Source organism: Mastomys coucha, unplaced genomic scaffold (genome assembly GCF_008632895.1).
Source record: "Mastomys coucha isolate ucsf_1 unplaced genomic scaffold, UCSF_Mcou_1 pScaffold21, whole genome shotgun sequence".
Classification (NCBI taxonomy): Eukaryota; Metazoa; Chordata; class Mammalia; order Rodentia; family Muridae; genus Mastomys; species Mastomys coucha.
Genome location: NW_022196904.1, coordinates 107,300,008 through 107,315,286, shown reverse-complemented (window position 1 = coordinate 107,315,286; position 15,279 = coordinate 107,300,008). Strand labels below are relative to the sequence as shown.

The following is a 15,279-nucleotide window of genomic DNA, read 5'->3' as shown; positions in this document are numbered from 1 at the left end:
CTACAGAGTGAGTTCCAGGACAGCCAGAGCTACACAGAGAAACCCTGTCTCAAAAAACCAAAACCAAACAAACAAACAAACAAAAACCAAAAAACTGTGGTTAGATATGTGAGGGACTTTTTCCCCTTCAACATCACCGAACCCAGTGCTCAGCCCACAGTACTTGAGCACTATCACTAAGCTGCATGCTAGCCCACTGTACTGTTTCTTTTGAGGTGGCGTCTCTCTTGGTTGCCTGGGTTGACTCTGAGCTCATTCTTTACCAAGGAAGGCCTTGAAACTCAGGCTTTCTGTCTCATGAGAGGCCCCGGGTTCCATCCTAGCACCATGAAGATAATAACTAAAGGAACTTGTGATAAAATGTAATGCCATTAAAAGCAGTGGCATTAAAATTAGAGTAGCTATTATCCAGTCCCTTCCCTCCGTCCCAGTGTCATCCTTTAGCGAGGACTTCTAAGGGTGTAGGGGTGGAATTGTATGGAAACCTGCCAAAGGAGCCACTAAGGTGCTAAGGTATGCATCTGATACTATTGCTCTGCTTTAATTGTATTATAGAGAACATCCCAGAGACTCAGAAACTCTTTACATTAAAATCATCCTAACTAATAAAAATAAATAAAAATGGAGGCTGCCGAGATGGCTCAGTGGTTAAGAGCACTGACTGCTCTTCCAAAGGTCCTGAGTTCAAATCCCAGCAACCACATGGTGGCTCACAACCATCCGTAATGAGATCTGACACCCTCTTCTGGGGTGTCTGAAGACAGCTACAGTGTACTTGCATATAATAATAAATAAATCTTTAAAATATATAAAAATAAATAAATAAATAAAAAATTATATCTACATTAAATCATAATTTAAAGAATGTTTTTTTAAAGATTTATTTACTTTATGTATATGAGTACACCGTAGCTGTACAGATGGTTATGCTGTTGCTGGGAATTGAACTCAGAACCTCCACTCATTCCAGCCTTGCTCACTCTGGCCCAAAGATTTATTTATTACTACATGTAAGTTCACTGTAGCTGTCTTCAGACACAGAAGAGAGCATCAGATCTCATTATGGATGGTTTTAAGCAACCATGTGATTGCTGGGATTTGAACTCAGGACCTTTGGAAGAGCAGTCAGTGCTCTTAACTACTGGATCATCTCTCCAGCCCTCTTAAGGAATGTTTATTATGGCTTCATAATCCTAACAAGCAAGACAGAAAAGGAGCTCTTTTCCTTTTCTATTTGGGGCCAGGCACATGCACTAGGTTCTGTGCTGCTAGGCATATACTCAATCCTCAAACCTATCTGGGATATTCACTTTGTTGTATTGATGAGAAACTGAGGCTCAGGTAAGTAATGTGCCATGTCACAGAGCAAGGAAGGTAGGTAGAGAGGGAACTGGGAGCTCCACCCCCCTCGCCCCATTCTTTACCATTGTACAGAAATGACTTCAGATCATATGACATGTAAATAAAGAAAATATCTAATAAAAGGAGAAGAAGAAAAAAGGACTTCAGAACCATATGTGCTTCAAAAAGTACTTTTCTAAAGACCAGAATAAGAGGCCCAACTCCTGCTCACACCACTCCCAGTGCTGTTCTTTCCACATTTACTGCAGCAAAAACCAGATTTCCGGCAGGACTCCTCCTGCTTGGACAGAGGAGTTCCAGACCAGGAAAGAAAACACAGACATTTGAATGGAAAGGAAGTGAGTGGAAGTAAGTCCCGCCCACTGAGGAAGGATAGTAATTGGGTGTTGAGTACTGGACTCAGGTCGACATGTTGAGTACCAACACTAAGTAATCTGGGCCAACTCATCTACATGCCAGCTTCTGAGGGTGACATTGCCTGCTGTGCGAAGAGGTAAGAACAAAGTAAGCAAAGTTCACATGATAAGGGCCAAATAGGATGTCTGAGAACACCAGTTCCAGCAGCCATGGTACACATTACAAGTAAGGGCATTGCTGCAAGAAGTCTCTAATGCTGTCTCTACACTGGAGATGACCCAATACCTGGTCTTCCTCTCTACTTCCTTGCCTCTGAATGAATCCCAGGGGGGGCAGTTTGAATGGATCGATGGTTCCCCTTATGACTACAATTACTGGCACAGAAGCCAGCCTGGTGCTGGCACTCATACAGATCCAGAAGACAACTGTGTGCAGATGTGGTACTGGCACAGTTGTGGTGGGTACCCCGGGGCCTGGGCTCTCTCAGAGGTCTGGAGAGGTCCATGAGGGATAGGGAAGCAACCTGAAGGATGGAGACAGAATGAGAAATGGGGTCACTGTGACAGATAGCAAGGCAATAAGGAACATGGAGATAGACACCAAGGTGGAGCACAATGAGAATTAAGAGGAGGCCCATTTTCAGCACCTCGGAGAGCATCAGTTTCCCTGGAAATGGAACTCTCTGTCTTAGGGTAGTGGTGTTTTAAAAGATCTTTAGCCAGGCAGTGGTGGCACACGCCTTTAATTCCAACACTTGGAGGCAGAGGCAGGTGAATTTCTGAGTTCAAGGCCAGCCCAGTCTACAGAGTGAGTTCCAGGACAGCCAGGGCTACACAGAGAAATCCTATCTCGAAAAACCAAAAAAAAAAAAACAAAAAATAAAAGATCTTTAATGGTTCACTGCTAATCAGGCTGTAAGTGGATGAAAGGCATTAAGGAATTAGAGTGGGCAGCAGTGATTTCATGAAGTTACTTGATGTGGACAGCCTATATCTTCCCCCTCACACACTTTTTTTCCAAATCTTTGCCCTAAGAGGTAGTCTCCTGGGTCAGCTCACCAGTGCACTAAAATGGAAGCCCCCAACTCAGACTGATTCTTCTGAATGTTAGGACACAGCTGTGCCTGGAAAAGCACAGAGGTGTGGGCACTGACGAGCACACTCCTGGGTTTGAGTTCTAGCCCCATTGCTTTGTAGCTACGTCCTTGCAGGGAGTAATTCATGCTGAGAGTCTATTTCCTGGGAAATGAGCTTACTATTCACCCCTATGTAAGAGACTACTGAGATAATTGAGGAACAACTGGCACAGCACAGTGACAGGAGAATGGGCTTGAGGTGTCAGCCATTGTCTGGATTCATGATCTATGCTCTATCAGGTCTGGAGCCCAAGGTGAATCCAGGATCCACTTCTTCAAGGTCACAGAGCAGTCAAGAAATGTAGCTAGGTTTGAAACGTGCACAGAATCCCAGGTCCAAGCTTCTTGCTGCTCTTTTCTATTCCTTTTCCTCCCCGTGAGGAGTGGTGGGAGTTAAAGGTAAAGGACCTATCCTGTTGGCCATTCTGCAGTCCAGCAAACAGAGCTGGGGCAGTCTATAAGTGAAGTTTGCCCTTCTGAGACTAGTGGCAGATCAAACCCAGCTTTATGAGAGACAAAGATAGGAGAGCTGTTTCGGCAGGCATCAGCAATTAGGCCTGCTAGAGAGGACTTTTACTCCAGAGTGGTGATGCAGTGGCTTTTACTGCAGTAGGTGGGTCTCCACCCAGACTCTCTGCTTCTTCTATTCCCAGCACTGTGGTCCTGAAACAACAACACCTGCCACAGGAAGTTGCCCTTCGTCTGCAAGATCCCATCTCTGAGCATTCGCTGACACACTCCTGTTCCCCTGGCTTGGACTCAGCACCAAGATGTCTGGCAGCAGTGTCTAGAGTAGAGCTCATGCTGAGTCAATGTAAACACACATAGATGGTGGTCCCGAAGGCAGAGATTCTCAACAAACTCACCTTAATGGTTCAGTGGCCATGTGGCCAGGAGACAGCAGCCAGCTCACACAGGTTCCTGTGTCCTGGACTGAACTGAATGTCACCATCTTAGCGCAGTCTCCAGTTTGTGCTTGAAGTGGTCACTTTGACACAGGTTGACTGGCTAGCCCTGTGTGTGTGTCACTGAGGCAGAGCAGAGTGGGAGTTGAGACCCTCTGTGGAGCTCTGGGTAATGAAAATTAAGCTGTTGCCCAGAGGGTGTGAGCTTTGGTTCTATTCAGTTAAACAGCAAAGTGTCCATGGAGGCAGAGAAATTGGATCCAGTTCTAAACTGCACCCCCTCACACACATACACACATGCCAATCCATGACCTCAGGTAAATTACTTCCCTTGTGAGAACTTTGGTCTGTACATGAATGGAGAAGAAATATATTATCAGTGTGGGGGAGCTGTTACTGCTCTTCATGCCAGCAATAGGGTTTTGCTCCCCAGGTCTCCTTGCCAGAAGAGCAAGTTGCATCCAACACATAAGAGGATTTAAAGAGGCAGTTTCTTTTCCATAAAGGAACACAAAGCAGATATTTTAGACTCATGTGTCTTCTGCAGTGGTGAAACTCTGCATTGTTTGGGAGAAGCTGCTGCAGGTATGGAACTGTGTCTAAAAAGCTAAACTTTGCAAAATGATCATGTATGTTCTGGTTACTGTTCTGTTGCTGTGGTAAAAACCAGCACCAAAAGCCATCTTATGCTTTACAGTTCATCATTGAGGGAATTCAAGGCAGGAGCTCGAAGCAGAAACCATGGAGGAACACTGCTTACTGGCTTGTTCCCTGGCAGTGGTCAACCAAGAAAACACCTGTGCCAGGTAGTGGTTGTGGTGCACACCTTTAATCCCAGCACTTGGAAGGCAAAGTCAGGTGAAGATCTGTGATTTCAAAGCCAGCCTGGTTTACAGAGAGAGTTCTAGGACAGCCAGAGCTACGTAGAAAAACCCTGTATCATAAAACTGAGAGATAGAGTGAGGGAGAGAAGGAGGATGAGAGGAAGAAGGGGAGGAAGAGGAAGATGAGGAAGAGGAAGAGGAGGGAGAGGAAGAGGAGGAAGAGGAAGAGGAGGAAGAGGAAGAGGAGGAAGAGGATGTCCCACAGACATGGCCACACATACCGAAGTTCCCTCTTCCTAAGTGTGTCTTCCAGGTTTGTGTCAAGTTGACAGCTGGAAGTAACTATGACATCATATCACAAAAATATCATTCTTTGGACCTCTTTTTTCCAATTGCATAAATTACATTGCATAAAAGCAAGTGTTGAGTCACATTGGGCCACAGCATGCTGACCCCTGTCCACACAGCTTCACAGGGTGAGTGGGAGGAATGACATGAGCAAGAATTGTATGGGAATAAGGTTCAGGGTCCAGGGTTCCAAGCAGAGTTTTGCACCTCACTCAGGATGTGTTTCAGTTCCTTTTTCTGTGATAAAATTCCCTGACAATTACAATCTAAGGAAGGTGGATTCCGCCTCAAGGGTGTGGTCCTTCATGGCAGGCAGGCAAGGGCGTGAGTCAGGAAAGAGAGAGAGCTCAATATTCAGCTTGGACCCCAAAAGCAGGTAATGGTGTATCCCTCTTTTGGGATAAATCTTTGAACCTCCACTAACCTAATTTAAATAATCCCTCACAACTGTGCCTAGAGGCTTGCTGCTCAATGATTCTGGGTCATGTGAAGTTGACAGGAAACATTAACCACCACATAGTAGGACCACAAGTATCCCTGAACCGCTCTAGATATGTTTATTTATGGGTCTGGTAGCATGTGCAGTCCTATCTCAGGACTGTTGCAGGGATAAGAGAGTGATAAATGTCACGCTATGCACAGTGATGGATGTGACACTGTGCGTGGTTGACACAACAAAAGGGCAACCAGTGTCAACATGTGTGTCAAGCACTTCCAGGGCCCCAAATAGTGTCTGGGACTTGACAGCAAGAATATTGCTGAGCCCATTTAACTAGGATGCAGAGTCTCAGATAAGAAGTGAGACTCAATAGGATTACAACAGCTAGCTAAGAGGCTGAGCCAGCAAGTCAGTACTGATGCTGGAGCTTATCCAAGACCAAAGCCCATATGCGGACTTTACAGTCAGACTCAGGAGGGAATCGATGCAGTTCTCAAAGGAGCCATGGACATGAGTTTAAGGGATGAGCAGGGCTAGGGAAGAGATGAACGTTAACAAATATTCTCAGGAAGACAGTTGAGCTTGAATGCACAAGCACAGAGATGGTGTGGTGAGAGGTTAAAGCTGTCACTGTTGGGACACCCCCTTCCCACAGGACCTTCCCTAGATTGTTACTGTAAAGATGCTGTAGTGAGGAACACCTGAAAATAGTCCTTAGAAGCAGATAGACAGACAGACAGACAGACAGACAGACAGACAGACAGACAGAGGTGGTTGGGAGAAGGGGGAACAAAGACAGAGAACAGAGGCTAGATGATTAAAAAAGAAATAATGGATATCTAAATACAATAAAAGTGTGCACTAAGGGTGTGTCTATATTCCAGCCAGAGGGACTCAAAGTGTGTGCAAAGGACTGGGCCACACCAGAATACAGTCTCAGGGGTTCACAGTGTGATCAAACATCCTGCAATAAATCCCAGTGTCTCTTTCTTCTTGCTACCTATGGATCAGAATGTAGATCTCTCACCTATTTCTCCAGCACCATGTCTGCCAGTGTGTTGCCATGTTCCCCACTATGATGACAATGGACTAAACTTCTGAACTGTAAGCCAGCCCCAATGAAATGCCTTCCTTTTTAAGAGTTGCTGTGGTCACGGTGTCTCTTCACAGCAGCAGAACACTAAGACAATGGTCTTGTCCCAGATCCAGTTCACTCTGCTTCCCATTTGTGGCTGAGATCTGACCTCTCAGCTTCTTGCTCCAGCCAGCTGCTGCCATGTTTCCTTGTCACTGTGGACTTTCCCTCTGGAACCATAAGCTTCCTTCTGCAAGTTGCTTTTGGTCATGGTATATTATCACAGCAATATAAAAATAACTAAGACACATGTTGATGAAGCTGATCTTTTAATGAATTTACTCTACAAAAGTAGAGAAGTATATGTGTGCACATATGTTTGTGTGTGTGTGTGTGTGCATCCATGTGCATTTGCAGGGTGTTTGAGCAGACCTGGTCCTGGAAGACATAAGGTTTCCCTGTTGGTGACTATAGAGTGCTTTCCAGCCTTGTTGAGCTTGCCTTAGTTTTCAGAACCATCAAACACATCTCTATGCTCGGTTTCTCTAGGACCTAGACTTGCACTGTAGTCTAAGCAGCACCATCTCTTCAGCTCTGGGGAGGTTCCTCTGGCCAGGTCACAACATTGAAGATGCCATTATGGTGGAATCATGTTGAGAGTATGAGATTACACAGTGAGACAGGAAGCCAGGATGACTCAAGGGTCATCCTCAATCTCACATGCATGTATATAGGTATGAGTGACTCCCAAAAGCCAGAGGAGGCACTGGGGGTCCTGCACTATCACTCTCTACTTTAGTCTCTTCAGACAGAATCTATCACTGAATCAGAGGCTAGGCTAGTGGCCAACAAACTCTAGAGATCCAACTGTCTCTGCCCCAAGGCCTAGGAGTTACAGGAATACCAGTGGCAACTTCTGAATATTTATGCAAATGCTGGGAATTTGAACTCATGTTCTTACACTTGCACAGCAAGCTCTCTTTCCACTGAGCCATCTCTCCAGCTCCCCCCACCCCAGCTTTAATAATGACCCTCCCTCTTAGGAATTAATTCACCTTGCAAGACCAGCATGAATTCCTTCTAATTCCCTCATTGACCTGACTTAACAAGGCCTCATCTCTTTAAGGTTCAACCACCTCCCAATATTTCCATATTAGGGAATGAATTTTGAGCCCTTAAGGAATAAAACCACTTCCAATATAACAAATGTGAGCCTCTTCCATCATCTATGGCCTCAGAAGAGAGCACATAAAAAAGACTAGAACCAGTGATCTAAACTAACTTGCTAGGGGCCAACAAGATGGTTTGGTGGGTAAAGGTACTTGAAACCAAGCCTGCAAACCTACTTCTAGTCCAAGAACCTACAGGGTTCATGTTGTCCTCTGACCTTCACACATACCTGTGGCACATAAGGACAAGCTCTCACACACATACTCATACATACTCAATAATATTTAATTTTTCAGTAAACTCTCAGTCAAATAACTATATCACATTCATTCTGGGGAGTCCTGGGCAGTCTGTAGGTACAGATTCAAAACATATGTCTAACCTTTGATTGAAAGACAAAGCAAGCAATAATTGTAAAAATCATAAATAAAGGTGAGCCTTTTTTCCCCCATAGGCTCTTGGCCATTTCCCTGAGATGGTGGGGAAGAAGCACTAGGTTTTTCACTTGGTCCTAAGTTTGGAAAAGCCCACCTCCCACAGCCTAGGGATCATTTAATTAATACCTGTCCAATCGTGGTACCCAGCAACACCAGGCAGGAACCTATACTTTTGCCCTCCACCCACTAGAGTCACTGCTATTTGCTTTACAATAGAAAGAACCCACCAGCAACATGAGCCTGTCAAATCCAAGGGTGGTGGGAAGCACTGGCCTATACTAATGATACAGTAGACCCACAGGGGCAAGTCCCCAGCTGCCAGGAGAGGGCGGGAGAGGCCCTGCAGGAGCCCTCGGAGCCTAGGCATGCTCTGCTCTCATCCATAGAATGATGACAGCATGATGCCCTTGGCACCTCCTTGATGCACCCCTTGGTGCGTCACCCACTTCCACTGTCATTAACTCATTACCTTTCACCCATGCAAGCCATCCCATCACCAGCCCCACGCCTGGCATGAGTACTTGTCCTTGCTGGCATCTCCTAGAGATGGTATTACAAAGGGACCTCACAGTGATAATAGGGTGGCAAGGGAATTGCAGGCCTCTGAATTTCTCTAAGGACAGACTGACCTTTATTTATGAAGATATCTGTGTGCTCACTTGTAAGTGCTTGTGCATACGCACCTGTGCAAGTGTGTGCAAGGGCCAGAGGATGCCATCAGCTGTTCACCTCCCCTTCCCACTCTCCCTCTTATTCTCATGAGATAGAGTCTCTCATTGAGCCTGCAGCTAGCAAGCCTCAGTAGTCCTTCTGGACCCACCCCAAAGACACTGGAGTTACAGGAGTGCTCAATGATGCCTGGCTGAAATCCAGTCTGAAGTCATCATGCCATCTACCCAGTCCCAGGAAAACATTGTCAGATTCAGCTTTAGGTGGGGGGGGGGCATGCGCACTTGCATCACATTTGTACAAGTATCCCCTGGAACCACATCCTCTAGAACTGGAGTTACAAGGTTGTAAGCTGACAGGGGTTCTGGGAACCAAGCTTGTCTCCTCTTAACCACAGAGCCATCTCTCCACCCTGAGAGATATAATAAAGCCTTTGATGTAGGGAGGGAAGTCAAGGTATGGACTAGGAAGTCACACAAGTGAACATTTAAAATCGGAATCAAGATGAATTGAGAGCCAAGCATGGTGCAGCCAGTAATCCAAGAACTCAGAAAACAGAAGCAGGAGGATTGCTGGCAGTTTGAGGCCAACTCAGACAACAAGGAAAGTTTTAGACATGGCTAGTAGAGAGAAACTCTCAGACAAAGGAGTCCATTTATTCATAATAAGGTAACAACGGTTTGTCAGGAAAGACCTCCAGCCATGACATCAGCTAACAGATGTCACAACCTCATGGTCCCCTGTAGGAAATGCCACTTGCTCCAAAAGGGGTCATGCTGTCCAACCAACAAGGAGTGCCTCCCTTCCTATAGCCACCCCACTACTAACTGACCTAGGAGGGATAATTGTGCTACATTTTGTGATCTGGGATCCCTGCTGTTTGGCTGTGTAATCAAAACCTGGTGCTTTAATATTGGCTTCTAGTCATGTGGGGCAGGAAGGCCTCATTCAGTAACAATTTGCACAACTCTATCAGCCAATTCATTAAAATAGAAATGTTAATGTGTTTATTTATTTATCATTAACTGATTTAATACACATCTGGTTGGTTCCTTTAGTCTGAAGAGCACTGACTAATGGACCAGTCGGTGAACACAGGTTCTTACCATTAATGAATAACAACCTAACTGATGCCTTGCTTTCTAACCAATCCAAGTAGCAGCCCATCATGTGTCTGTCTCTCTGTCTATCTGTGTGTGTGTGTGTGTGTGTGTGTGTGTGTGTGTGTATGTGTGTGTGTGTGTGTATGTTGTGTAGAGGCCCAGGAACAATATGGTTCTTCAAATGTGGTCTTTTACTTTTTGAGACAGAGCTCACTACACAGGTTAAGCTGGGTTGGCCATCAAACCCTGGGGATCATCTTGCCTCTACTTTCCCCAGTACTAAGATTACAAACACACTGCCATGTCTGGCTTTTGTATGCTGATTCTAGGCACTGGACTCAGGATTTCATGCTTATAAGGCAAGAACTTTGCCAACTGAGCCATTTCCCTGACCCTAGTATCATGTCTTTGAGAAGTACAAATAGGAAAGGAGCTAAATTCAGAGTCAGACAAAGAGATCTGATGCCCACTTCCTTTAAAGTGGAAGGCAGTGGAGTGCCAGAACATTTCAAAGTGTCCTTCAGATTTGTTTGTCGACAGACAGGGCTCAATGGTGTCTCTGGGCCTTTCTGGATGTTTCTCTCTAAATATGGTACCATGCAGGGCCAGCAACAATTAGGATGGAGAATCACAGGAAGAAGCAAGCTATAGATTCCCGTAGCCTCTTTAGGGTTGTTTGAATCTTCAGTTTGATTTCACAGAAAGCTGGATGCAGTGGTACTCACTGCTAATCCTGGCTCCCGGCTCCTGGCTCCCAACATGAGATGGTAGATGGAGACAAGAGAATTAGCCAGAGGCTTGCAGGCCAGCTAGCCTGGAGTGTGCTGGTTGGCAGAAACAAGAGACCCTGCCTTAACAAGATGGAAAGAGAGAACCAACTCCTGAAAGTTGTCTTCTGATCTCCACATGTATACACACACACACACATACAAACACACACACATACACAATGTGAAGTAGAAAAAACAATGTTTTGAACTGATACATCTCCTCATCTCCCCTGTTACTTCTGGACAAGCATGTGGACATTAAAAGAGCTAACAAAGGTCTAAGCTGTGTGCATCAATGAGGACTGTATCAGATAAGCACTGTCACTTGAAAACATGAAATATGAGATTTCTGTAGCCTTTGACTCTACACAATGGGGCTCCTTCAGATGTCATCTTATCCCAGCTGTTCTCTGTCTTGTGCAGGAACCCAAGGAAGGCAGGTAGGAAAGGATGACAGATACACAGAGAAAGAGAGCAAAGACAGATGGGCAAGCACCTGAGAGACAGTTGGATGTCTCAAGGATGGATTAGAACCTTGCTGTCTGCAAGTCCCTAGTATCAGCAGTAGGAGCATGCCACGGGAGTGGCTAGCCATGTTTACCGCACAGAGTCACACATATGCAAGCCAAGAGTAGAGATAATTAAGTGGAGAGCCAAAAGTTCTAGTGTGGCTGCTATTCAAGCAGGAGAAACAGACAGCAAGATAAGGGAGCATATTAGCTGCCACAGGCCCTGAAGGTTCCCACTTGTGGATACAGAAAGCAAGATGGTCACTGCTCCCTGTCCACCTTACAGATGTGACCCAAAATCTATGGCTCTATCTGGAGGTGAATCTATTTGAGGTAGGTTGACACTATCAAAGCAACCACAATTAGAAGCACAATGAAAAGCCAAGGGACTCCAGGGAATTCCTTCCCAGTGGACTAGGTTGGTTGAAGAGATGGCTCAGAGGTTAAGAGTGCATTCTGCTCTTGCAGAGGAGCATGGTTCAGTTCCCAGGGTCCATGTCAGGCAACTCAGAATCATCTGTAACTCCAGCTCCAGGTAGACCTGACACCCTCTTCTGGCTTCCAAAGGTATTTCACTCACATGTACATTTTTACACACACAAATATAATTAAGCTTTTTAAAAAAAATATGAATAGATAAATGAATAAACTGAGAATTTTATTGAACCATAAAGATGTATAGGATTGTTACACATTCTACAACACAAATGAAACTTGGAAACATGCAAATAAAATAAGTCAGACACAAAAAGATAAAGGCAGAGCCTTTAGGGGCTGGGGTATTAAATGCAATGGTTTAAAGGAATGTGCTTGGGTGCCAAATTAATAAGGAGTGGAGTTTTGATGGCTTACCTACCTCAACTGCCATCCTGATTGGAGTTTAGTAAAGTATACACTCATGGTGGGAGCAGAGTATGATTCCATTGAGATGAGGTAACTAGAATAGGCAAAGCCATAGAAACAAATGGCAGACCAGAGGAGATGGGGAGTGGGGACTGGAGTCACCATTTAATGGGCACAGAGCTTCTTCTCGGGGTAAATGAAAGAGTTGTAGACATGGATTGTAGTGATCATTTCACAACGCTGTGACTCTACTCACTTTCACTAAATCTCACATTTTAAAAATGTCTAAAGTGGGAGAGAAGACTTTTGAGAATCCACCACTCACTCTTTCATTGAGGACAATGAGCAACTGATGGTAGCTGGGGGAGGGGTTGTCATTTTCTTCAATAGTATAGCCACTGGTCCACTGCCCACGTGCCAGTAAATAAGCCTTCCATCTGTGCTCAGACAGGCAGGCATTGTTCTCTCTCTCTCTCTCTCTCTCTCTCTCTCTCTCTCTCTCTCTCTTTCTCTTTCTCTCACCCTCTGTCTCTCTCCTTCCTCTCTCTCTCCTTCCTCTCTCTTTCCTTCCTCTCTCTCCCTCTCTCTCGTGCACACACACACACACACACACACACACACACACACACACACACACACACACACACACACACATACACCCTGACATCATAGTAGAATGGTAGTCATCACCAAGGAGGACTTCAGCATGGGGGGGGGGGGCACTAACGAAGATAATGAGAGGTGAAAAGGACCAAAATTCACTATATACACATATAAATGGCCAAAGAATTTTTAAAATGGTGACTAAAATACTAAATTTTATTTATGTATTTACAACATATTTCTTATTTTCAATTGTATAATAATTTTTAAGCTTTTAAAAATATATTTATTTGGGAGTTTTATGTGCCATGGTGCATGTGTCAAAGGACAACTTGTGGTCAGCCCTCTCTTTCACCATGAAGTTTCTGGGAATTGAATTCAGGCCATCAGGCTTGGTGGCAAGTGCCTTTACTCATCTCATCCATCCCTGGTAAATAATAGTTGCATTTATTTATGAGGTACACTGTGGCATTTCAGCACATATGCAGTATGCTATCGGCAGGCCAGGGTCCCTGGAACATACATCACCTAAGAAATTTACTGTAGAGAAATTTCAATCCAGCAACATTGCTGCTCTGGCAAGGGATCACATCCAAAGACTTTCTAGGTCTGTGTGATCTGGCTGGAATACAGACATGTTCCCAAACAATGTGGGCAAAATAAGTTTGTAGAAAGAAGTAGCCATGTTTGAAAGTGATGCCTAATTGGGGAGCAGACAAAGTGACAAATGAGAGAAATATTTGACAGAATGAGTCAGAGATTGGATAAGCCCAACTCTCACAAGAAAAGCACAGGAAATAGAGGTGACTTAATAGAGCAGGGCAGAGAGAGAGAGAGAGAGAGAGAGAGAGAGAGAGAGAGAGAGAGAAGAAGGAGGAGGAGGAGGAGGAGGAGGAGGAGGAGGAAGAGGAGGAAGAGGAGGAAGAGGAGGAGGAGGAGGAGGAGGAGGAAGAGGAAGCAGTTTTACTGGGACAGTTTTACAAAGACAAGTTGTGCAGGTGAAGACAGAATGAACCAGAGAATGAGGAGGGACTGGAAGATTAGAACATATTGCCAAAGTTAGTATGAGACCAGGCAGAGCAATTCAGTCAGAAGCTGAGAGAAGCTGGATTGAATCAGTCAGCTTGAAGAGTTTTGAGCTATAACAGCTGTTAAACTAGCCAATCAGAGTTCAGAAGGAACTAAAAAGGGTGAGCTTATTCAGCAGTAAGTCTCCTAGTGACAATTACATCTGGTAAATAAAGGTTACTTTTACAACTTATAATTTTCTGTGTATGTTGGGAATGTCTAAAGTTCTCTCAAGTAGCCATCTTGAAATGTATGATTACTGATCATCAAAATAACCCTGCTTGCTGTGTTATAGAGCCATAAAAGTTATTACTCTTCTCCAACTATATCCTTGACTCCATCTCCTCTCCACCTGCATAATCCTTCCCAAGCTATGGTAGCCTCTTAATAATAATAAGTACATTTTAGCATAATATAAGTAAGTAAATAAATAAATAAATAAATATGGGCTGGGGAGACTGCCTAGCAGGCAAAGTGCTTACCACACATGGATAAGGACCTGAGTTCAGGTTCCCAGCATCATGTGCCTACAACCTCAGTGATGGTGGGGTTGGAAACAGATGGATCTCTAGAGCTCACTGACCATCCAGTCTAGCCAAATCTGTGACCTCCAGGTACAGTGAGAGACCCTGACTCAAAAACTAAGGTGGAAGGGCCTAAAGAGATGTTTCTATGGGTAAGAACATATTTAAAAAAAAAAAAAGCTGCATGTGACCTATCACTCACCAATACCCCAGTACTCTGAGAGCTGAGGATTGGTGGGGCTGGCTGGCAGCCAGCATTGCCCCAAGCTAAGTGACAGAACAGGACAGTTTACCTCCTCCTTTGTCTTCCACACACATAGGCACACGTGCTCACACGTGTGTATGCATGCCACCACACACACATACAGCTGCATACAAAAAGAAGATACAAGAGGAGAGCAGTTGAGGAAAGACACCCAGAATTAACCTTTGACCTCTACATGCATCTACACAGAAAGTAAATAAATAGGGCTGAGGATGTTTTCAATGGTAGAGTGTTAGCCAGGCATACCCAAGGCTCTGTGTCCAATTAGGTGGTTATAAAACAAACAAACAAACAAATCCTTTAAGGCCTCCTAGGTGTTTAAGACAGGTCCTTTCCTTCCAAAGGTGTCTGATTCAGAAGGATTTCCAGGGGCCAAATCCAAAGGATTTGCACAGAAGAAAAAGAGCTAGCTGTAGGGAGCCCCCACTGTACTGTCAAACCCTACCTCCTCCAAGAAGATGCTAATAACCCAGCTGGGCAGATGGAGGCCCATTTTTACTCTCATCCCAAAACAGTGTTGTCAAGACTGAAAATAGCCTTACCCAGAGTTTCTCCTCAACGGAATGAAAATCACCAGCTAATGAAGGGCAGGGACTGGCACACACCCTGGAGTTTTGGGTTTGCAGCCTGCTAGCTTCCAGACAACCAGCACACCTGCCGCACCCACCTGCATCATCTCCATCCTTAAGGGAATCCTCAAGGCTTGCTTCCTTCAGAAAGTCTCTATCACTGCCAAACCTGAGGCTGTAAAAAGCTGGAGGAAATGTCTACTGGTTCCTGAAGACAAAACATATTGTCTCCCAGCTGGCTATATTGTTTCCTAGAGTTCCCATCCAGACAGGAAATGCTACTAAGTTGAAGGGTGACAATGGA

The 15,279-nt window shown here is 44.9% G+C and overlaps 1 protein-coding gene across 1 annotated transcript in view; it reads left to right on the top strand.

The window, feature by feature from the left end:
- The window catches only part of Clec19a (C-type lectin domain containing 19A), a 6,888-nt gene extending 3,301 nt beyond the window's left edge, over positions 1-3,587 (top strand). The window contains 2 exon segments of the mRNA XM_031384935.1: positions 2,047-2,176; positions 3,508-3,587. Coding sequence (XP_031240795.1) covers positions 2,047-2,176; positions 3,508-3,587 — 210 coding nt within the window.
- The last annotated feature ends 11,692 nt before the right edge of the window (positions 3,588-15,279 follow it).